General features: G+C 34.1%; 1 protein-coding gene across 3 annotated transcripts in view; it reads right to left on the bottom strand.

Annotated features, from left to right (window-relative positions):
* Nucleotides 1-26,466, bottom strand: part of SPAG16 (sperm associated antigen 16) — a 995,967-nt gene that overhangs the window by 513,839 nt on the left and 455,662 nt on the right. For all 3 annotated transcript variants that reach the window (XM_045481131.1, XM_045481130.1, XM_045481132.1), the window contains one exon: nucleotides 2,940-3,083. In XM_045481131.1, the coding sequence (XP_045337087.1) occupies nucleotides 2,940-3,083 (144 nt within the window). The remainder of the gene's footprint in view (nucleotides 1-2,939; nucleotides 3,084-26,466) is intronic.

Genomic DNA, 26,466 nt, shown 5'->3' with positions numbered 1-26,466 from the left:
AGAACTCATTTATACTAAATTTTTGGCGTAAGATTTATACATTAAAAAACTCTAATAATAAATTATTTCAAAAATCTATGTTTTCTCTTTACAGTTAAAAAACACTATTTTATTAATTCCTCTAATTCAATTGTTAATTTTGTTTACTTGACAGATTAAAAACTGACAGAGATACTCTGAAGTCTTTGACTTTGATGACTATGGTTTTGTCAATGTCTTCTTGTATTTATGAGATATTTTGTTTTATGCATTTCCACATCATATTATCTGAATCCTCAAGTGAGAAGTTATCTTCACTATTTTTCACCTGCCAATCCTTCTTTGCCTGATATTAATATTACTTTGCCTGTTGTATTTGTTGTTTATGCACTGAAGTGGTCTGCTATGGCAAAGGAAATAGGACAACAAAGATTCATTTGGGTAAGTCAGGATATACCACTGTCATATTAAGTAAGATTGACCCCCAAAAGAAATTTGGGTTATGTTAATGTAGAAGAAGAGACAGTGTATTTAATTTCATAGTAATCAGGAACACATCCAGCTGGAAGTTACAGAAAGTACTCAACTAGGAACAACTGCAATTAAAAATAAAATAAAGAAAATATAAAAGTTTCTTTTTCTATGTGAAGAGCATGGGAATTAGACAGATGTCAGTATGTAGTGTATCCACTCTGAACCTCTTCCAAGGAAACAGAATAAGCTGATCACAAAGATGGGCTCCGAGAAGGATTGTAATTGCATTCATTAATGAAAGATATAACTACATATTAAAGTATCATACTTGAATCAAATTTATTTTGTTTAATTTTTTAATTGCAGATTAGTACATAGAGAAATAGAAAAAAATATTATCTTCAACAATAAACTATTTTTTTACTGGCCAGTTACCTAAGCCAAAATAAAAATAAAATGTCACAAATTTAAATTTCAGAAAGTATAAATTTCAACAAATTTTAAAACATAAACATTGTATATATGTATAATATATGTATATACATATATACATATGATCTTCAATGTTGATTTGCATACATTAAGTGTTATAAAGTTTTGAGGTTTTAAATATAAACTCTTTATGAATTGAACTCTACCCTAAATATAAAAGAGTTTTTTTTTTCTTGTTGTTTCTGGTAAACATTTATTATTTTTCATTAATTCTACAAAAACAACACTTGCTATTCAGTGTCTCTCACTTAAAAACATTTAAGGTGAAATGTATTTTTTCCTCATTATTTTTACCCTATGCACTAGAAAAAAGCAAACAGTGTAGCTACATTTTACTACAATTCTGCCAAAGAAAGTACTGAAAGTAAATTCATATTATGAGTGAATAATGATGTATTTCACCTCATTTTAATTTCAGTAATTGAGTGGGAAAACAGGAACATCTATCTATTAAGAGGACCTTGTGCTGGTCAAGCACTAATGAGAAAATGTCTGAGTCACTGGTTGTCATGGTAACAGGGCATTATGGAAATCTGATTAGCATGCCCAGTATGCTACATAAGTGATAGACTATACCTCTAATTGCATTGTCTCTGCTTGCAAGATGGGCTTTATATTCCTAAAAGGTGAGGGGTGGCATGGATCGTTTATCTGTATATCAAATATGAACAGCACTACATATTTCAAAATTAAGTTCAAATACTTAGTATTAAACATAAATTACACTTTGAGAAGATTCTCAAAAATTAAAATAAACCAGCTCACTTTTCTCATTAACTCACAAGTTTCTCAACAATTTCGTTTATTTTTATTTCAATCGAATTTTATTAGCTTTCATATGAAGGATAAGACAAAGATAATTAAAAAAAGAGAGAATTTTGTGAAAACATGAAAATAAATGAACAGAGGTCCTCCTAAGAACAAAATTTCCCAATGGAATGGTGTAGAAATTGTACCAAGAACTATGAGTCTCCAAGAGTACCTAGACCAGAGATTGTTAGGGTCAGATGGAACAGCGTTTACAAATGTTAAGTGTAATGATGAACAAGAGAACATGGTCAGGCCTGAGACTAGGAGTTGCCCCAAGAACAAGTGTGGGCAGAGCTTTCTACCACTAGAAATACTACATCTAAGTGTTTAACAAAATCTTTATCTCTGTTCCCTTGGCCTCTGGGCCAAAATTCAGTGAATTCAGAAATTATAGGGCTCGATGCTTTCTTCTCTTTAATATGTTGAGTGTCATTAAATTTTCAAAGAAATTGACCATTGCCTTCTGATTCTTTTTGGTAGATAACTTAATTCTAAGAGGAAAACCTAAAGATTACCAGAAGCAAAGTAAACACTGGTGTGCATTCTTGACTAGAAATCCATGTGTCTTGTCAGAGCTTGTGTGTACGGAGAAGCATTAATAATGCTTGTCCTGGGAAACTTACCACTTTCGTTAAGTGCATCAGCATGTGGACTAAGTTTTACATGATCCAAATATCAAAAACAATCAATCTAAAGTCAATATAATGAAAGCCCAAGAGCATTTCTCTACATGTCTCAAAATTCAGTGGAAGGTGTCGGGTTGCAGAGAGAAAAGTACAAAGGCAGCAGACTATAAACTTTCATTTATACGAGATGACTAAGTCCTAGATATCTACCCTACAGCAGAGGCTATAGTTAACAATATTGTGTCATATACTTAAAAAGAGGGTATACATTACATGAATTATTTTATAATAAATACTAATAATAGTGCAGATAGGAGGAAACTTTTGGAGATGATAGATATGTTTATGGCATAGATTGTGGTGGTGATTTCAAGGATGTATATTTATCTTTGAACTTACCAAGCTGCTTACATTAACTTTGTACATTTTTTTTGTATGTCATTCATACTTAAATAAAGTAGTTAAAAGAAAAAAAAAAAACAGGAGAGTGATAGAAGCAGAGTAAACAAGTGCATTCCTGGAGAGAGTAGACAGGTTCAGGGAATTGTGTGCACTGACCTGGGATGGAAGCAACAGTCAGAAAGCCAGTCAGTGTGGCCAAATCCTGTGAGAAGCACGTTGCCTTTGGGTAGTCCCACCACCTTCCAGAGGCGGTCCTCCCCACAGGAGATTAGGATGTCTTTGCAGGGGTGCATGATGATGCTGCACAGGGAGAGATAAGAGAAGAGAGTTATGAGGCGATAACAGCAAACTGTTCCACATTTTGAATAAACAAAACAACAGTAGATAAACAACAACAAACAATCACATTTCAGCAAAGCAGGACCACAGGACTGCTCACAGAGTACTATTTCAGAAGTCAAAAGAGCCAGGTTCTACCTCTTGGTGATGGCTCTCATGATCACCATCAACCTAACAAACTTCACTGGATCTCAGATTCCTCGTTTGTAAAATAAGATGATTGGTTTAGGTGATGTTCCTGTCTTAATCCTGACTTGAACATAATAATTCTGATTATTCTTTTATGGAGGAAAAGTTATGCCAATGATAATTTGGCGTTAGGATATTTGAACCAGTAGGCATGCTTATTATAGAAAATCAAGAATCTTTTCAGACTACAGTGTATCTTAAATCAGACATTATCCAGGAAGAGATCATGAATCATAACCACATTATCACAGCTCTATAACAAATACTATAAATGAAACATTAACTCTATGGCCCACTATCTACACAAAGCAAAGAAGCTCAAATTCTGTGTTAATATGCCACTTAAATTGGCTTCAGTCAATGCACAGTACACAAATTACGGTAATGAATTCAGGATGCATAAGGCAATTCCCACTCTATAAAGGCATAGAGGGAAATGAGAAAGAAGTATGTAAAATTAATGATTAACACATTAAGCAGTATTATTTGAACTGGGCTATGATCATTGTGGCTATTTAAATATTGGAGTTAAACCATTCTAAAATCAAGAGTCTACAAGGTTAATGCCTGATATTTTATCTATGGCAATGTTTTAATCTTATTTATATAGAGTTTCATCTATGCTTTACAATGTAATAGGAACAAATGTGCCCAATGTTAAGCACCTATTAAAATTTTAGCCAATATATTACCAACAAATTGTTCAATTTCAACATAGCCATCTCAAATCAAAGACATAATTCATTTACTTGCCTATATAGTGAAATAAAACAAAAAACGACTTTAAAAAATAAAAATTACACATTCACTTCTCCCACAGTCCATTCTATGAATGGTCATGTTTCTCTCTTCTGCAATGTAGACTTTAGGAAATTGCTTTCCCAATGACATCATGGTCTCAGTCCACACCTACATCATTAACTCCAGGGCTTACATGAGAGCAAAACATTCCTCATCATAGATCACTTCCAGTAATACGATTAAAATCCCAGAATTTGAGGCTGGAAAATTATGTTCTCACATTAGATCTATATAGTTTTGGAAATCTGCTGGGGTCAGTCAATGTTGGAAATAATCAACTTACAGGCATGTAACCACTATGACCGGGACCCTCTTTCTAGTGAGACCCTATTTTTCCCCAGCATTCTGTTGCTCAAAATAAACACAAAAGGGAAATTAGCCATTTTGCAATTCATCACAATGTTAGTTTGTGACTTTCAGAAGACCAACTCAGGAAAGGAATTTATTACAGCTCAAATGGGGTAGAGGATACATTTATAGAACTTAATTAGAAGAAAAATATGATGAGAGGTAAAAAAAAGGCCAGATTGAAATAAATTCTATATTCAAACACATAGAAGAAGGAAAACCAAATCCTTGAAGCTACTGAGTATGATATATGTTGGCTCACAGTTTTCCTGGCAGACACATGAACACTTGACTAGATGATAAATTACCCTCTTTAAGTAAGATAACTAAAATCATTGATGTCTTTACGGACTTTGAAAGATAAGTTTCCAAAATGACTTTTGTGAGGGGAGCTATTTGTAGAAGTTAAGGAAAAAAATATAAACAAACTCATTGGTAGTTAATCAGTCTTGAAAGTGTTTTTTTTTCCAGGCTCTTCCTGATCTCTTCTAATTTGGGGCCTCCTCCAAACCATCTATAACATCCACTTCTACTTCACATGGTCTTATCCTAGTTATCACACTCTCAGGCTTCTTTGTCCATGTAATTCTTTTCTAACATGGACTCTTTTTTTTTTTAATATCTCTATCTATAAAGGAGTTTTCTAGTAATCATTCTGGACAAATTTCAGTCAAGAAACTAATATTTTATTATTTAAAGAATATATTTTAATTCATTCATGAAAGAGTCTTTAAGTGAAGAGAACTATATCCAGCATATACAGAAGAGAATGTTTTCATCACAACCAATCAATCAATACTTGTTATTCAATTAGTCACTGAATAAGTATACCAGCAAATACTGGGTCATAGTGATAAAGACCCCCTATGAAAATTAGCAAATCCCAATTCAGATCACTCCATATGGGAGAAGATCAAGATTGGGAACACAAGTTAAGGGCCATGGACCAGAAATATTTCCCAAGGTACCTAAGTTCAGTGTTATTGTCAACTCTGCAGTGAGGCACTGGTATCTGAAATCTTCCTCCTCTTCCTCTTCATTGTCAATTAAAAGCAATGATATCTAGCATTGTTTGAAAATTGAACATACACCAGAAATGGTATGTTTTTGTATCCTTACAAGTTCAATGAAAGCTCAGGAGGGCAGTGGTTTAGGTCTGTCCGTTTGCTGTATACTTGCTGTATACTCAAACCCAACAATGGCTGGTACAAAGTAGCTACTCAATAAATGCTTGTCAAGTATCTGAGCTATTAACAATTAGTTTTGTTATTTTGTGACTAAGTAAACAGAGATTGGGATATTATATAAATTGCTTAAGTTCACATGTGGTAATGGATGGAGGCTGACTTTGAACTCACGACAGTCTCACTTTGGAGCTCATGATTTTAGCTACTTCTACTTAGTATCAGTCTTTCATAGTTTATTATTTATATGTGTATATTATAAACATCGATAAATTCTCATTATAGAGATTGGAGATATTATTATTTCACATAAATGCTTAAGTTATTTAGTCCCTATTAATAGAATTAAAGAACACATCTAGGAATTATCAATGTATATATCAGAGCTGGGTACCACTTAACCTCTCAGTGTCTTTTTTTTTGTTATGTTTCTTTAGTTTTGAGAGAGAGAGAAAGCTAGAAAGCAAGTCGGGGAGGGGCAGAGAGAAAGGGAGACACAGAATCTGAAGCAGACTCCAGGCTCTGAGCTGTCAGCACTGAGCTCGATGCAGGGCTTAAACCCATGAACTGTGAGATCATTTCCTGAGCCAACGTTCGATGCTTACTGACTGAGCCACCCAGGTGCCCCTTGACCTCTGAGTGTCTTAAAGGCTGTAGTGGACCCCACCCTTTACAGCTAAAGTGCTCTGCTGCTGTAGGGAAAACCAGGTGAGTAGCATTCTCCAACTTCCTGTCTGCATAAAGCTTCTGTGCTGATTAATTGTATGTTGCACTTAATAAGATCTTTCTGAAAGATCTTATTCTCTGGTGTTAATTTTATGAGCCTTGTATGTACTTCAAGATTTCAGAGGGCACTGAATTTTTATCCACCTATTTCCATAAGCACTCTGTAAAGGAAAACGTAGAAGGATATTTAGTAAGCGTTGATTCCATAGACTTTTATTTCACTGAGAATTTCCCCAGTATATTCAGGCCTCAACTTTTATCATTTTGCTTATCTCTGAATCAGTCTTTTCAGGACGTTGAAGAATAGGAGAAATAATGAACACTTTATAGGAGTAGGTTCCTGATTACAAAATTACAAGCATTAACTCACTTAATGGTCATAATATCCCTGTGAGTTAGGTCTACTATTATACCCATCTTGCAGATTGTAGAACTGAGGCACATACAGGTTAAGTGATCTGCTTAAGGTCATGAAGCCAGCAAGTGACAGAGTGAGGACATGCATATGAACAGAATGTCTCCAGAGTCCAAGTCTCTCAGTAGAGTGAGCTCAGAACCTCAGCTGCCTTTTCCTTTTTTGATGACAACAGAAGCAGAAACCATGGCATAGAGTAGACTAGTATTTAAGAGTGTGGGCTCCAGAGTAAGATGTGAGTCTGAACTCTTACCCCAGTGTTTACTTGCTAGGCATCTTTAGATAAATCACTTCACTAGCCTTTTCCTCAGCTTCCTCATCTGAAAAATGGGAAGAATATGATACAGACCTCAGAGGTTTTTTTGAGAATTAAATAAGTGAATACATGTACAGGACTTAGAGTAGTGGTAAAAAAGTAATGAAACCTCAGTGAATGTTACCACAGCACAGTCACTGAGGCCAGCATGCCTAGCTTGAATATTGGCCTACAACTTAATAGCTAATTACTTTGTATAACCTCTCAGCCTCAGTTTCCATATTTGTGAGAAGGAAAAATAAAACTCATTCATAGAGGTGTTGTGAGGTAAAAGAAGCTGGTATATGTAAAGTGGTTGAAACAATATCTGAACATAGTTGGCTGTCCATAAATGTTAGCTATTATATTATTCAACACTACTGAATTTCATCATAACCTGGCCCTCCATGTAGTTAACTTCTATAAACGATACATGCTTCTTTTAAAGAACATGGGTAGTAAATTTAATACTTCAAATTGTAGATATTTAGAGATAAATGATGTTTCCATGTGGTTTGACAGACATCGGTCACTGCCGGGCTTTATTTGATGTCGAATCGTCTGGTAAAAAGGCAGGTCCCAAACATAATACTTTCACAGGTAAACCTAAAGAAGTTCTGTGGTTGTTTATTTTATGATATGATTTTAAGAAATGCATTGAGGGAAACAGTGGACAGTATGTATACACTGCCTTCTATTCCTGTCGTCATGTATACAACTGGGACAAAGTAGTTGTGGACCATCGAGCAAAGCCTCTGCTAGGTCATAGACCTCCTGAGATGAGAACAGCACAGTTCCTCTCCTCAAGTTCGGTCCACAAATAGAGGTGTCCCTCTTGTAACCATAAAATGACTTTGCTTCTCAAAGATGTCTTCCTGAAGTTCTAATTAATAAGAATAATGAGCTCTTACTGAATATCTTCCTGGCACCTGCCCTAAGTGCCACAAAGTCATTTTACTTTAAACTTTGAATATAAGCTTTCTGCTTCCCTTTAACTTACTATTAATTATAATTACAAGATTCAAAGACAAAGGCCCTGTCATCTCATTCCCAAGTTAATAAGCTTGCGACTAGGGTGGAAATAGTACAGGAAAACATCTTAGGGATTTAAAAAAAGAAAATGTGGATGAATGCTAGTTCTGCTTCTTTATCAAGTCATGTCCTGATGAAGCATCCATAAAATGTTTTGTTAAACAATACCCCAGGCAAGTTACATAAACTATTATGTTCTATGAGAGATTTTTTTTTTTACAAAAGGACATATTCCTTATAATAGACCACATGATATATACTTCAAAAGCTCTCCTCTCTAATTGAAATTGTTCTTTCCAGTAGTGGCATTACGCAAGAATATTTTGGAAGGAATATGTGTAGGTGTATGGAGAACACTATTAATTATCAGTAGAGTCAGTGACATAAGCACTGCTGTTAGACTTTTCAAAGAGAAGAATACTAATCCAAAAAAAAAGATTGTCACAAGAAAGACTAATTAGATACCCCTGTCTTCACTTTGGGTTATTCAGCATTGTAAATGTTTCCTTCACTTCAGTTCACAGGCTCTAATTATTTCCAACACAGAAGATGCACAGTAGTTTGAAAATGAATCAATATCAAAATGTGTGCCCCATAAACTTTAGGTGACCACTTAGCTACTTATCCTTAGTGACAGCACACCCTCACACATAACATATGTTTTTATCCAGCTTACCCAGACAAGTATATACAAAAGACTTGTCTCCTTGCTTAGCTAATAATTGCATCTTATAATTGGATATGCATCGAGATTTACAAAGCACTCTAACATGTGACTTTTTTTCATTATTTCGACAAATATGTATCATGAGCCTATGATGCAGTATGCAAAACAGACAGGGGCATCACCCTCATCATTTCACTCATTTACATATGAATGGAGGGAAACAAATAGCAGCAATACAATAACTGAACAAAATGATTCAAGTATAAGAAAAACACAAAGTGATGTGGCAATGATTGAGGGGGTGTGTTATTTTTGATGAAGTGGTTAGGGGAGTCCTCCCTGAAGATATGACATGCTAGCTAACATCAGAATGGCAAGAAGGCAGAAGCATCTTTAGGATGATATAGGGGCAGGTGATTTCAGGTACAGGTGACTACGCATGTAAAAGCACAATGGCTGAAAGAAATTGGTGTATTCAAGGGAAAGAAGACCAGGGGGACTGCTGGAGCAGGCAAGGAGGGCTGTGTTGAGGATGGATGAGGAACCGTAGAAAGACAAAGACCAGATCATGTAGGGCATCATAGGTTGAGAAAAGAAGACCGAAATTTATCACAAGATCATGTAAGTAGGAGAATGGTGTATAATTGGTGAGTATTCAAAAGATCTCTAGCTGCTACATGGAAAATGAGAAAGTGCAGAGCAAGAGAGGAAACCAGGACATTTAGCTAGAGCTGTACAGCAGTAACCTAAGAATAATGGCTGTAAATCCATTTAACATATAGCTTCTCATTACTATGACAGATGTCACTTTAGCTTACTAAGATTTTCATCATTGTCTTTAGGAAGTGTCAACTCAAAGTTGTTTTCACCAATAAAAAATATTAAATAAATTAAGTGTACTTTAAAAAGTGCCAAAGTAAAATGGAATAAAACTCATAAAACATATGTATGCACAAAACAAAATAATTAGAAATCTGTCAAAATAAGGTATCAGGTCACATTCATTTTTAGAATTCAATGAAGGAAATGTGAAGTATTAAATATTAATACTTCTCTGTCACTTTAAATTTAAAAATTGTGATACTACAGATTTTATTCAAAGCTAAGTAGGATTTATATTGTCAAGATCTGGAAAGTAGCACTTCCTTTTATTTTTACTAAATAGGTGGGCATTGTCACAGTTTACAGACTTATTAATAATGCCCTGAATGGTAGTCAGAAAGGCTAACCTCTCCTTTTTATTTTAATTTTTTGTTCGATGTTCTTGCAAATATTGTATATACATTATATTTACAGTAAATTTGGAGTAAATAGTTTTTCCTTTGTCCTGCTATCTGGCTGGTAATGCTAATCCAACCATCAACAGGTGAGGCAAGGAAAACTGGATGTGTGTTCTGGGTCATCAGTGGGGAAAGGCCTTAAGCAGTGACTTAGATTATACAGTAGATACTCAAAAGGCCAAATATAAAAAGAACAAATTTACACACAACTTATGTAACATCTTAACATTCATCCACATAAGCAGTTGATAAACTAAACCAAATCCTTTTTAACGAGATATAAATTATTTGGCTTTTCTCACTTCATGCAAAGAAGCAGTTCCCTACAACTTTCCCAAAATCTTTGTTTTCTTTGAATTGCATAGCACAAATGTGTATTTTTAAAATAAGTTTTCTTTAATTTCAGATGTAATAAGTTTTCTACAAAGAGTTTTCAAGTTAAATAAATTTCAGGTAAAGTCCTAAATAAATTAAACCAACTCCATACTTATAAATAAGAGAAATCTTAATTTTGTTATACTAATGTCTATATACTAATATAAACACTCCATTGAGATTTATAGATTTGTATTTTAATATGACAAAAATCTCCAAATACACATGCAAAGGGAAAGATTTTTCATTAACAATCAACTCAAAGTCACTTATGTAAAGTCAACATATATGCAAATATGCTAATAATTTTTCAAAATGTACTGTGGCCTCATCTACACAACTGGATGTCTCTGTTTCACAGGGTGGGGAAGCTCCCACTCTCTCGAATGCATAAATGATGCCATTTCCCAATTGTCTTTGAAATGAAGATTCTTAGGACCTGGGGACCAGTGGCCCTGAACAAAAGTCATCTTCACATAAAAATGTGATATCATTTATTTGGTCTCCTTCACTTTATTCTTGTTTTATTTATCAAATAAAACAAAACTTAGAAAAGGATACTCTTAATCTGAATAATATCATTCAATTTTCTCTAAAGCTTGCTGAAGTTTCTACTATATGAAAGACCATTTCAAAATACAGACTCAACTAAATTAAATGTATAAACTCCAAAGACAAAGGAAGCCAGAACGTGCTATTCAGGTAAATGGAAGGAGGAAGATCATCAAAACAGTTTAACTGTTTTCAGATTTATGAAAATATCTCCTGGAACCTTCCTGTTACTTTAGCAGCTGAACATTTTATGCTACATAGTTTTATACACACTGTGCTTCATGTTATGAAATCACTGTAGTTCTTTATGGTTTAACAGGTTTGAAAGTTACATTACACATTTATGTTCTTAAGAAACCCATTTCAATAATAAAGTTTATTTGGTTATTTCATGTTTCAGCAATTTACAAGAACCCTTTGTAGCTATGAATATAAAAATTTTCCATTCCACATCTTAGTATAATAGTGACATAGAATAGATGCTTTTTTAGGCTAAAGTCAAACATCCCCACAGTAAGAGCTCTATCATGAAATCTATTTTCCAGGAGAATATTTAAAAATACGACTGAGATATATAATCTAGGAATAATTGGGAGTATTACTACTTAAGATACGGAATTAAGGTAAATTTACATGCTATAGTACATAATTCTGTTCTGAATTTGGCCCAATTTATTAGAAACCACCAAGCCAATGTGAGGGTTGTAATGATGTTTCACTACCAGCTCTATTTTTGGTACATATTTGATAAATAAATTAGAAAGCAAAAATTAAATATTTTTGATTGTTTTATTTTTGAGAAATAGTAAAGTTTAGCACTTTTTTACAAATATGTTTTGGAATTTAAGGAACATGTTGAGATTATCATAAATTATAGAGATCATTCTGAACATGAATTTCTATATTAAAAAGTATCTTAAGACTGTGTTTATATCACTCTGGCCCATTTGTGTCAGAGTCCATGCAGCAGGACTGATGGGGACAAGAAATGACACTAATTTCCTAGTGTGGCACTCACTGTATGTAACTAAGGATGTTCGAGGGGAAGGTGGAGCTGCCATGAGTGAGCCCCTGATCTTCCCAGTGAATGTGGGAGGAAGAAGGGACAGAAGTAAAACTCAGCTACAAAAACATCTCACTAAAGCTATTTAAAAATCACAAACAAATTAAGTTCAGGGTTGGCGATCAGAATTGATGAATACAATGAAAAATTAAGTTCACGGGGTGGAATTAGGTGGCCAACTGGGCCAAAGTGAGAACTGGTAAACACATAAGATGGTAGGACTTAAACCCTACAGGTCCAAACAATGACAGATTTAGAAAAGCAAGAAACCGACAGGAAATGTGTCTTGATAATTTGCCATGCAGTAGGGTGCTGTTTTATCTTTTATTCATATGAATTCGCCTCTAGGTTGTAAATGCTACTGACATCTTCCTTCCTCTCCATGTGAGAGAGACAGAAATGAAGAGGGGTATATTGGCTAGTTGTTCTTTTCCTAACCACCCACTTTGGGTAAGAAAAGGGGACAGAGAGAGCAATCCAAGCAGCAACCTGCTAGAATCTCAGGTAAGCACTGGAGTTTCTGTTTACACTCAGACCAATATTATAGTCAGAACAGGAGCAACTGGGGGCTCCTGGGTGGCTCAGTCGGTTAAGCATCAGACTCTTGATTTCAGGTCATGATCCCAGGGTTGTGGGATCAAGCCCTGTGTGGAGCTCCACACTGAGCATGGAGCCTGCTTGGGACTCTCTCTCTCTCTCTCTCTCTCTCTCTCTTTCTCTCTCTCCCTCTGTCCTCTCTCCTGCTTTCTCTCTATAAAATTATACATATATATATATGTGTGTGTGTGTGTGTGTGTGTACATATATATAATTTACATATTATATTATATATTATATATAAATAATATAATTATATAGTATACACAATTTACATATTATATCATATATTATATATAAATATGATATATATAATATATAAAAATATATATAATATATATAAATAAGATATATATAATATATATAAATATATATAATATATATAAATAAAAGAACAGGAACAGCTGCATATTCAATTCCATGATATATTATCTATTTTTACTTCTACCAATTCGTGGGAGAAATAAAGGTATGTACCATTCCCAATTATCTGAAGGATACAGCTTAATTGAACCTCCTTTTATAAATAACTCAAATTACTTTCCTTATGCATATTTAACATCTGCAGCAGAGACCCTCTTAAAATTTTTCAAAGCTTCCCTATACCATATGGCTCTGCCTTCACTTATTTTTGCATTATGTGTGTGTGTGCACATGCATGTGCAGGCATGTGGGTGTGAATATACAACTGACATTTGAACATTTTGTTTATTTATGTAATCCTTAGCAAGGAAAAGAATCTCACTATAAGAGCAACGAGGAGAGGTGGTACGTGTTTGCTGCAGTGTTTATCAAGCCCTTAATCCTTCTTGTTCAAGCCTCCTCCTGTGTGTTGTTTTCCACTTTACCTCAATCATGTAGGTATAAGAATGTTGAGGCTAAGGTTTTGTGTGCTTGAGCACTCTGCTTTATCTCTTCTCAATCTAAGGTTTCAGTGACCTGTAAAATTTCACCTGATTTAATAACTTCACTTATTTTATTATATATATTTCCGTCCTCTTCTACAACAGATCAGCTGCTTCCATGCCTCTCCCCCACATCTTTATCAATATTGCTAATGCAATAAAGCAGATTTCAAACCGAAGGGTAGAAAAGAATGATGTGGGCAGATAATCATGAGAAATACTTTATTTTAGGTCAAGTTAGGCACTGGCAGTTCTAAACACAAAGTTGCAAATGTGTTAATAACAATTCTTATTTGGGGCACGTGTGTGGCTCAGTTGATTTAATGTCTGACTTCGGCTCAGGTCATGATCTCACTGTTTGTGGGTTCCAGCCCCACGTTGGGCTTTGCACTGACAGCTTGGAGCCTGGTCCCTGCTTCAGGTTCTGTGACTCCCTCTCTCTCTGCTCCTCCCCTGCTCGCACTCTGACTCTCTTGCGCTCTCTTTCTCTCTCAAAAATAAACATTAAAAAAAATTAAAAAATAATCATTATTATTCTAGAACATTTTGGCAAAAGGAAATTATTTTGTTATAGCATGTTATTAGTTTGACAGAAATGGAAGGAATTTCATATGTTATGATAATTTTCTCTTTTGGTTAAGACAATCACAGCAATAGTTTAAGCAATGGAGCTCTACATAGCAGTTACTCTAAAGGTTGTGGTCTGTGTTACTCAACTTAACACTTGGAGGATACCTAAGCCTTGGTTTCCTGTTCCTTAAAATAGGAATAATAAGTGCCTTTAGCTCATATAGGACATTAGATGAAATAATTCATAAATAGTGCTTAGTGCAGCTCCTGGTGTTCAATAAAATTAACTATTCCAATTCTTATGTTAAATAGTTTTGGCAGCTCTTTCTCACATAGTAGATATTTAGTGAGTTCTTGTAAACAGAATTATCTCCTAAAGATGTCCATGTCTGAAAGGGGAGGTCATTCAAAAGACATGAGAGTTGGTTGACCCGTGAGCTGAACTCGGGCAGTCATAGCCTCCTCACTCCCTCTCCTGTCCTTGGAATGTGGGTTCTGTTTGTCTTTCCTGTTACCAGAAGCTGCTCCAAGGACATGGCCTTGAGACAGTGATGTGGTGTGGAGAATATCTGCATGATATACATGACTGAACCCAGTTAAGTCCTCTATATAAACTTTTAAGATTTGGCAGGTGGGCTCAGGGATCTATTTGTATTGCCACCACCGAAGACAAGGCTTGTATGTTAAGTTTCCTCGATTATTAAAACAACTACCAACCGGGAAGGGGTTGCCTCTGTCTTCAGTCTCTTCCTGAACTCTGAGTACGGGAGTTGATTTCAGATGACATACAGAAAGCCCTCAAGGGGGTTATGAACCAACAATGTCCAAATCCTTGAAGTCTGGGAATATGCTTAAAGTAAGAAAAGTACCCTGGAGGGTGGGTCTAATCTAATCACAGCAGTCATTAAAAAAAAAAAAAAAATGAGACAGAAATGTAAGTCAGAGATATTCAGAGCATGAGATTTGATCCACCTTATCTGCTTTGAAGTTGAAGGAAGGGGAAAATGGATCACAGAATGTGGACGACCTCTAGAAGATGAGAATTGTTCTTACCCTGGCAGCCAGCAAGGAAAAAGGAACCTCAGTCCTACAAGTATCTAGAACTGAACTTATTCCACTATCTGAATGAGGCTGGAAGCAGATTCCACCTCAGAGTGAAGACAAGAGCACAGTCTTACTGATGCTTAGATTTTAGCCCAGTGAGATGCCAGGCAGAGGACCCAGTCAGCCTGCCCAGACTTCCATCTACAGAACCATGAGATAAGAAATGTATGTTGGTTTAAGTCACTAAATTTGTGGTAATGTGTTATAGCAGCAATAGGAAAGTGACACAGTCTTAAAGTAACAAAGGAAATTAAATTTAATTCAGAACATTATTGGTCTGTTTCGTGGAATATGAAATTATAGTTTCTAATATTTTAAATTTAATATAAAGGGGTCTCACTGATTTAGATCAGTTGTTTCCAATGAAAACAAAACCATTAATATTTTATAAGTACATTATTTTGTGTCAAATTAATCAAAATTCCAGAAGGAACATAGCTTTTTGCCATGACTGATTTTCTTGAGATTTTTATCAGTCTTGAATCACACAAGAACACTGTAATTAAATCAGAAAAACAGTAAGCAAAGAAAGGGATATAAAACAAGATACTTTAATTTCCTCCCCAATGAAATGTTAAAGTCCATCTTGTTCTAAGAGAATTTTCTTTAGGCCTTTTTGGCAGGTAATGTTAGTGGCAATATACATAGATACATAATATTATTTTATATTGTACCATATTTTATATATATATATATATATAAATATGTATATACACACTAAAATATAAATATATAAATATATACATATAAATAAATATATTGATATAAATATAAATATAAAAATATATAAATATAAATATAAAAATATAAATATAAAACATAAAAAAATATATATATACACACACTAAATCTTTTCTTCTCACAGTTTTCAATTGGTTTTATCAGATTGGAAAAATATTTGATTGTTGATAAGCTCTCTTTTCCTAAAAAATATATATGAAATTAATTTTTTTAAATAGCTTTCAACCTTTTTAAGAACCACAAGTTTTTTTTTTATATTTATGATAGTTGATATATTTTCACTTGTGAAAAATGATTAAGACATTAATTTACCTCACATAAACCATCTAACTAATGACTATGTTTTACAGTAAGTAGCTTTTTTATTATCCCCAAATAACCTTTGGTTATTCTCATGATGAAAATATATGGCTCCAACATACTTACATACATACATACATACATACATACATAAATGTATGTGCGTGTGTGTATGTGTGTATATACACGCACACATGCACATATATATAGTTAGCAGTTACTCTTAAAACTAGTTTTTTTCTTTCTTTTACTTTTTTTTAGCAACATTGATAAAAGTAAAAGTATCTGTAAGAATAAACTGGATCTTTTCACATAGTTGCAACTTTACAGTAATAGTTTCATTCAAATTTTACATTTATTTCTCTTCTGAAATGTGTTTAGTTTTTTGGGCTTTTTTTTTTTTTTTTTTTTAGTATTATTTATTCATTTTGAGGAGAGAGAGAGGGAAAGAGAGAGGGAGAGAGAGAATCCCAAGCTGAGAGCATGAAGCCCCATACAGGCCTCATCCTACCAAGCATGAGATCATGACCTGAGCCAAATGGAGAGTCAGAGACTTAACCCACTGAGCCACCCAAGCACTCCACGAAATATTTACTTTTGTGGAACACAGATAAACATCAGCTTTTAAGATCACTGCTATTGTATCTACAATTCATTCCTGTGTTCAGTCCCTTGGCAGTGTAACTTTGCAGTATCTCTTCCAACTGTGACTATAGACCTGCCCATGTGACTGGGAGTAACCAATGACATGTTAGTAAATGTGGCACACTTGGAAAGGTTTGAAGAGTATTTGTAAGATTAGACTTGCTATCTCTTCTGCCCTCTATCATCATCATGACAAGAATGTACCTTCCCTAGCCTAATGGGGGATGAGAGAAACATGGAGTGGAACTAAGATGTCCAGATTTTCACTTTCTACCAGCTGCCCCCACACATAAAAGTATAGTCAAGACTAGAAGAACCAACATCTAGCTACAAACAGTAGACTTGCCTAGATGATGATCTCAGATGCCCAAGCATTAAATACTTATTGATGTACATCACTGAGGTCTTATGGCTTCCCCCCTGCCACCATCTGAATTAGGATGAAAAAAAAAAAAAAAAACCTAACGAACACAGATGCATTATTTTATACTTTGTGCTGTTTGAGAAATTCTTTTTATGGAATCGGAAACAAAACTTCTTTTTACATTTACCCCAATTACTGCTATTGAAATAACAAAAGCATTTCTTGCATAAATAAGTTTGATTATAGTATTAAATTCTGTATTCCTTATGATTAAGAGTAAAATAAAATATTAACAACTTAAACACTTTTTTCAATTTATTATCATATGTATTTGTTTTCTATGGCAGTTTTAATAAGAGAAAGTATTTAATCTATTGTATAAATCATAGCATTTAGAGTCATAGTCACTGGACTTTAGGGCCAAAAAGACTTTCTGTTTGGATATATACCATGTTATACATGCATTGTGAAAAATGCTGAATTCCAGTGTCATTCTTCACTGCCACCTAGTAAATATTTGAGAACCTGATCCTGTGTTTTCAATTTATCTGCATTGCCATGTATGCAAAATTATTTTATTATTATCCTATGACAACCTTTAACTTGGAAATCAAATCAGTTTCAAGAAGTTATATAACATGTGGATGAATAACTAAAAATTGTTTTTAAAAAGTACTTCCTATTTATTACATTGCTTCCTTCATTGGTAAAGACAGTAAAAACTTGACTATAGCTTTGAATATTTAAAAAATAATTATAGGAGCACCTGGGTGGCTCAGTCAGTTGAGTGTCTGACTTCGGCTCAGGTCATGATCTCACAGTTCATGAGTTCAAGAACCCCTCATCTGGCTGGCTGCTGTCATCACAGAGCCTACTTCGGATCTTCTGTCCCCCTCTCTCTCTGGGCCTCCCCCACTCACGCTCCCTCAAAAATAAATATTAAAAAAACCCTCATTTTAAAAATTATCTATGCTTCTTACAGCCTACAACTTATCCATAATCAATTAGCATTTATTGACTATTTACTGTGAGTTCAAGATTTCATTAACCAACAGAACAAAGAGAATATAAGATATCCTTCCTGTGTTACTGGATTGTAATCTGAAGCATTTAATTTAGTTTTCTGAAAACTGGTAGATACCGTGAATATTATATAAAATGATTTTCAAATTTCATGTGAATTATTTTTTTTTGACCTAATAATCTTTTTACGTGTTAGAAATTCCAAAACATTTTGCTGCAAGTCCCTGCAGTCTTGTTAGAAATCAGAGACAACGGAAGTCACCATTTTCATTCATTTTCAACAATTATCACAATTTCCTTGTAATTTTTGGTCTTCTTTGCCTTCATCTTTTCCATCTGATTTTTGAATCTTAATTAGGCTGAGCTGGAACTCTTGCACTGGATAGTCCTCCCACCTAACTTTTCCCATCCATTATTTCAGGTTTCATTTGGCCATGCTACTGACTTGTTGGAAATGTCAAGGGAAGTAGAAAATCTTTATGCAAAATGAGTGTTCCTTGTTCTCTGTTCTCTGACAGTCTGCAGATATGAGGACAGCAATTAGAAGGCAGCTGGCTCCTTGACCTTTACGTTTTAGCTTTCTTATTCCTAATGTTACTGCCACCCAAAATGGCTGCTCTGAACTATGAAAAATCTATAACTTTTACAAATGGCTCTAAATAAAATAATTAAAATTATCAAATTATAATTATTACTAAAATAATAAAATATTGTTAGAAGGAAGCCTGTCACCAGGCTTTGTGTTTTTAATGAGGAATTTCCTTTAAAGCTTACACTCCTAGCCCCTCTCTACAACATCACTCACTCTTTCTGAGAATGCAGGAAAAACTTGTCTGTATCGCCACATGGCAACTTTGGAGTAAAGAGTTAACTTCATAGTGCTCAGTTCCTTCTAGTTTCTGTCTCTTCACTGCCTGTAGTGAACACACTTTTTCAGTTCCTATGTGCTGTACATTACAAGGATAGGCCCCTGTGTGATAGGCCTACTATCACTCAGCATTATCTATGTCCCAAAAGGTTAGCCTATTTGCAAGAGTAGAGTAGTAAAAAGGTGAATGTGGCCACATATCAAAATATCCCTCTAATTTAATTTTTATCAGTAAAAGCTAATATTTTATCTCCATCTTTCAGAGGCCTGGGTTTAGGTCTCAATGAGATCTTGAGTTGGCCAAGGAAAAAAGGTATGCATTTACTGGCTCTCTAAATTCCAAATCTTAAGAAAAAGATACACATTAGGAAGACTAAACATGTTTTAACATGTTTTTCATAATCTTGGGCATGCCGAATTTGATCCTCATCAAAGTACCTAGCTAGGTAGCTTCTAATGTGCCTTGTGCTTTTAGGTTTGCTGCTGCTTTTACAGATTTGCAGATGGTTATAATGTGGGCCAAGCACATGGATTAGTAACTATGGATTATGTGGTTCTCCATAACTAGTTTCATAAAACAATTTCTCAAACAATATGAAACATTAACCTCTAAAAATAAGTTTGTTTCTAAAAATTACTTTTAAGAAATAAGCTTTCTTGAGATACAGAAGAAATAAAGCTTTTCCTTTGTATAATTTTCTTAAGACTCCTAAAATTCATATTCATATTCATAATTTGTATTCATATTAGTATTAATTCATATTAGTATTCACATTCATAAAGTATTCATTCCATACTTTAAATGCATAATCTGAGTCACCTGTCTATATATTTATTTCCTCATTTATAGAACATAAATATTGAGGGATTAAATAAAATTTAAATTAAAATACATAGAAAGCACTTAGGAAAGCATCTGTCATATATGAGGTGCTCAATTAAATTGTGGTCATTATTTTTTTCATTATTTCCACACTTATGAATCACTTTCAAATTTATCAGCAAGTTAATTTTTAAATTTTAAACCAAATAATAATTGAATTTTAAGCATCTTTTCAATTTCTTAACAAAATATCTGAATTCTTCAAACTTACATATAGTGCTTAGGGAGGGGGAAAAGTCAGATGGTTATAAGCTGATGTTTTCAGTCTTTCAGTTTTAATTTACTGGAAATGTAGACTCTAATGGAAAAAAAAATGATTGTTGGATTCTTGCTTTATACCAACCCAAGAGATCTATACTATCTATCTACCTACCTACCTATCTATATACAACTATATATATATACAACCAAGAGATCTATAGATCTCTTTCAAGTTAGTTTTTAGGGAAAAAGCTACAAAAGATCCAAAATTATTGATCAGTACTCTGATGCCTACACGTAACACAGAATTGTTGATTTTCGATTCCCTCTTATAAAAATAATATATCCTTTCCCTATCTTTGTCATAGCTAATCATGAAAATTATTATGCTTTAACAGAGTGTAGTGGTCAAGAGTGTAAATGACTGCTATTTTGTATAAAGATCTTTAATAATCTTAAAATCATTTAAGAATTTTTTTCAGGTATATTAGCTTTGTCTCTCAGCTTTCTCTGGAAATACATGTTAGCATCAGGGGAACATTTATTTCCCCATTCAATCACAATTCAAATGCAGAAAGAGATGAACATAGTACACTAACAACTCATTTTTCAATGAAATGATATTCTACAATATCTAGTTTGGGTATTAGCAAAATGATACTTTGGCAAGCAAGGTGTTAAACCTAATCTATCCATCTCCTATTTTTAACAATTCAATTCTTTAGTAAGCTTATCTAAGTGGCAAGATATATGTAATGCAATCAAATGCTTAAATACAAGTTGTATATATAAATTTTTTGGTAAAAAAATATAGATATATAATTTCTTACCATTAGATGAATCATTTAAAAAAAGAAAACAAAAACAAGATAAATAAAATGCCAATAATTCTGGGAAAACTGACAAGGGAATAAATCTACTTTTAAAATATACAAAAAAAAAAACAAGCGTACAATATACATACCACAATAATAATATATACTATTCAGGTTTAGTTCTTAGTCCTTTACTTGTATTACTAATCCAGTAGATTCTTCTCCATATTTAAGAATTACATTTTGTAAAATTCTAAAGCTTTGCGAATTAAGGAAAAAAAATTATAATCTGTAGAACAAAATTATTCAAAACCCACAATTCTTAACTCATGTATTATATGAAGTGCTATAATGCTTTCATATTTTGTTAGCATTAAAACTGGTTTTATGTTATAGACCTATTTTACAAGACTAAGGAAATGAACATAAATGTTTAATTGTGAATTTAAAAATATTTAGGAATGGTATTCCATCCCATTTTGGCTATTAAAATATTCTCTGTTTCCTACCATTAAAAGAAGTTAGATACTAAAAAATGCAGAGATTTCAGAAAATTTTTATTATAAATATAACTTAGATTTTGGTTATATAAATATTTGTGCCACTAAGCAAAAGTCTCAAAACAGTTATATACATAATTTATTATGGGGTTTGAAAGTCTAATAATGCATGCATAATTTGACACAATGAACGTACCTATAATTACAGTCTACAAGAAAGAGCATTCTCTGTACTTAAAAAATAAGTCCTCAATTACCAAATAAGATGTGTTATATTAACTTTACAATATAAATCTACTTTAAACCTGAACAGTAATGAAATCTTAAAAATACATCAACATTTAAGTAAAAAAAATAAGCACGAAAAGAGTAATGCTAAGCCCATGCAAATTACTGCTCTAGTTAAGTGATTTTCAAATTTTAAGTCTGCTTCCATTAAGGTGATTATTTTCACTCGTTTTATTAAGGAAAAAATTTCTTCTGAAAAAAAAATGCTAATATCCATCAGGCAAATAGGGAAGCAATTAAGTAGACAAGGATCTAAAATGATAGTTAATCCCTTACTTTCCTAGCACTACTAAGTATAAAACCAACCAAACCGCTTTTGTGCCCCATCAGCTTCCCAAGTGAAGAAATAGTCTTGCCAACGTAAGTCTGTCTTTACCTATCAATTGCTCTTATCCCCATTTGTCATGCTCATGGCTATATTTTTAGGAGTGAGAAGGGCATGGCAAAAAGTTTATGTCTCCCATCTAAGAACAATTAAAAACAAAAACAAAGCACAATAATAATGACAAAACTCTTTTTTCCACTGCAAGAATTAATGGAAATGTTACATACCACGGTAAATAGTTGGCAATAAATGAACTTCACCAGAGCCATAAAATCTGAGACATTAGCAATGGCTATGTTTTCAGACTGAGAAATATTGTAGGACCTACTATGTACTTAAACCTCAGCACATCTTTATTCATTTGTAAAGATTATTATTATAGTTTCTGGTCTTAGTTTCCAGTATGTTTCCATCCAACTACACTATTCTCTGATCCACAAAGAAGCACAATGACACGTAAAATGTAATTTTCAACCTTATTGCTTTATATCTGTTTTCACTAGGGCTGCCTAGTGATAGCTTGCTTATTCCTCCATAAACCACATGCTACCTCTCTTTCCACTCACCAGTCCTAGCTATATTTGAGACTTAGAAATTCGATCTTTAAGATGACCTCTTCCAGTGTGCCTGGGTGGCTCAGTTGGTTAGGCATCCCACTTGGGCTCAGGTCATGATCTCACAGTCCGTGGGATCAAGCCTGGAACCTGCTTTGGATTCTGTGTCTGCCTCTCAATCTGCTCCTCCCTCTCCCCCCCCCCCCCCGCCCCCACTCATTCTCTCTCTCTTTCTCTCTCAAAAATAAATAAATATTTAAAAAATTTAAAAAGAAAAAGATTACCTCTTCCAAAAAGACTTTCCTGGTTTCCTATAACTGGTTGTACTCTTCCACACCTGAGACTCCAGGGTATTTATTGTATACATGTATGGAATTTACCTTATTCTGCCTTAAATGGAATCTTTTACCTTCCCAAATTAATGAACAGTGATTCAACTGTCTAAAATTCTAGATGATTTTCCAAAGTCAAGCAGCCACTGTTTCATTTCTCATTCATATTTTAAATAACTAGTTATCAAACGAAAACAATCCAAGAGGTTGCCACAGCCTGGGGGGAAAAAAGTTTCTCTTCCATTTTGAGTAGCTCTGTACCTCCTGAATAAACACCATCAATTTCAGGCATCTTACCCATTATCCAGCTAACTAAACAGGACAATATCCTCTGGATGGTTTTGTCTCAATTGTCAAGGTAATTGCCTCAATTCTTTTTGTCACTGGGTAATAGAGACCTGGCCTAAATGTGATTATTATTAAAATCAAGTGGTTAAAAAATATAAATTCGTTCTCTATCTACTTAATTTCCTATTAGAATTTTAATGTGCATTCCTAGTTTCCAAGTGTGTGAAAAGATTATTGAAAAGATTTGAAACAACAAAAAAATATATCTTCTTTCAGAAATGGCCTGTTTAGAAGCCCTCAAGAGTAATTATAAAGCAGGGATATGGAAAGTTTGCTGAGCATTTGGCTTTCTCTTTAAGGATATTGCCAATTTAAATGTCCTCTTCCTACTTTTTCTATGTTTTTCTCTTCCTTTTCATTATAGGAAAAGTCTTCCCCTCCATTTCCCCCTCCTCATCTCCCTTCTATAGCTGTTAGCAGGAAGCCGCAAATTTCATTTCAAAAAAGATGTTTTAAATAGTAGCTCCTGAGAAAGTGGGTAATTTTCCACTATAGGATTGTTCTGTAGTATAATCAACTTCTGAAATTTCATTGATGGATGACACGGTTGGATGCATGCCACACACCATACACATCAACTTTACTGCTGTGCAACAATAATGTCACATTCTGGGTTGTGAAATATGTTCTCTTTTAAGGGAATTTGCAATACATAATAAAAAAGATCTCATTTCAGGATTGTTGGTTTTGGCTGGATGTTAGATGTGAGAGAGCTTGCAAAATGTTTTAGAATTTTGCAACTTGATTAGCCTTGAGAAGTGTAAGAATCATTTCTTTTATATCATTGTTATGTCTAAGATCCTGCTAGGGAAAGTCTATTGAGATATTAGAGATTTCCTTAGGAATTAATTTGTGGCTCCACTATTTTTTCGGGAGTAAAAGTAGGAAAGAGATCATGAAAAATGTTTCCTTGTATATAGAAAAAAAGAACACATTTTAATAATATTAAAATTCTACATTGCAAGTATTTTTGAGTCAAAGAACAGTAAGAACAAAAGACTCAAGTAATAATAAGTCTGATGGCCATTCTCCATCTTTCTGCTGAAGCTCTGTGCAGTTCAGTGTTTTAAATGGGATCAGCAGCTGAAATATTGTGGCATCTATAGTAGTTAACCAATTCATCTTACATTTAAATGTATACTTTGTAGTCTTTGAGAATTGGCTCCCCCAATTATGCACAATGTCATTTTTTTTTCTTTTCTTTACTTTTCTTTCTTTCTTTCTTTCTTTCTTTCTTTCTTTCTTTCTTTCTTTCTTTCTTTCTTTCTTTCTTTCCTCTCTAATTACAGAGCTTGGAAAGCTAATACAACTTCCTATACTATCTTAATAGTAATGGTGACCATGTCACATGATTCTTCTACCTGGTGAGACACAGTCCATTCTTTCTTGCATATAAAGGCAAGGACAAGGACAAAGCTCTTTGACCTTTACTTTTTCTCCCCTCCTCTGCCAGTTGTGGCCAGATACCTAAAAGTATAGCAACATGTGTTATAACCCTGAGGACAAAAGAAACACACTTAGGATACCAGTTTAGGAAGGAAAAATGAGTCAGACAATGTAATAGTTTTGCTGAGCTAGTCTGCATGGTATAAAGGAATCCCTGTGTGTTTAAATGACTGTTGGTCATTTTGCCTCTTGTTAGCTGGACACATCCTAACGGATACTCAGTTTAGGACCTAAAAAGTACATTGTTGTAATGTCATAACCTAAAATGTAGAACTGCTGGAGTGGAAAAGACACATGTTAAGGACTCAAGGATTTTAGGTTGAGAAAGTAACTCTGGTAATATGCTGGTGAAACATTTGCTCAAGTCCACATATGCAAATGTAGACGACACACTTATCACCTGGAATGACACATCAATGGGTAAGGTACATACTTATGTCCCTGTTATATTTTTAAAAATTACTTTCAAGCCTGGGAAGGTTTGATAGTCAATATCCACATTTCTACCACCTCCATACATACTACTGAGCAATATAATCAAATAAGGAAGACAGAAGATGCTGCTCCCAGGGTGGCCATTATTCTCAAACCAGTAGCAGCCAATTAAACGGACTTAGCCTTATGGCCACCAGTGATCCTCCTTCTGCACAGAGCTGCTGCTTCTTCAAAACCCTTGGACAGAGATCTTTTCAGAAAAGCATAAACTGCTCAAAGTGAATCAGTAATGAGGCCCAAGACTACCTAAATTGCTCAAGGGCTGTCAATCTTTGTAATATATCCTATCACTGTTGTAACAAATTGACACAAACTCAAGGGCTTAAAACAACACAAATTTATTATCTTACATTTCTGAAGGCTAGAAGTTTGAAAAAGGTTTCTCTGGGCTAAAATCAAAACATCACCAGGGCTGATTCTTTCTGGAGACTATAAGAGAGAATCTATTCCCTGGTCTTGTCCAGCTTTGGACCCATTGCATTTCTTGGCTCATATTTCCTTTCTCCATCTTCAAAGCCAGCAATATAACATCTTCAAATTTCTCTTTGATTCTGACCCTTCCTTCTATCACCACATCTCTCTGACTCTCCTGCTTCTTGCTTTCTCTTATATGGATGCTTATAATTACTTTGGGCTCCCTTAGATAATCCTGAATAATGTCCCCATCTAAAGATCCTTGACTTAATTACTCCTACAAAATCCCTTTTGCCATATAATGTAACATAACCCCAGGTTTGGGGGATTGGGATATGGACATCTTGGGGGGGGGCATTATTCTGTCTATCACAATATTCTTTTTTACCTTCAGCAAAAATAAAGATTGGGGGAAAAAAGATTGTAATGTTGGTGATTTAAACACTGCTATGAAAGTAACTCAATGTCCTTAGCTGCAAAATTATAACATTATACTGGTCCTGTGAGGAAAAGTACATTTAAAATCTTTTTTAATGTTTATTTATTTTTCAGAGAGAGAGAGAGACAGAGAGACAGAGAGACAGAGAGGGAGACAGAGTGTGAGCAGGAGAGTGTCAGAGAGAGAGGGAAACATAGAATCTGAAGCGGGCTCCAGTCTCTGAGCTATCAGCACAGAGCCCAATGTGGGGCTTGAACTCA

Source organism: Leopardus geoffroyi, chromosome C1 (assembly GCF_018350155.1).
Source record: "Leopardus geoffroyi isolate Oge1 chromosome C1, O.geoffroyi_Oge1_pat1.0, whole genome shotgun sequence".
Lineage (NCBI taxonomy): Eukaryota > Metazoa > Chordata > Mammalia > Carnivora > Felidae > Leopardus > Leopardus geoffroyi.
The sequence above is the reverse complement of the archived record's forward strand: the minus strand, read 5'-3'. Positions and strand labels throughout refer to the sequence as shown.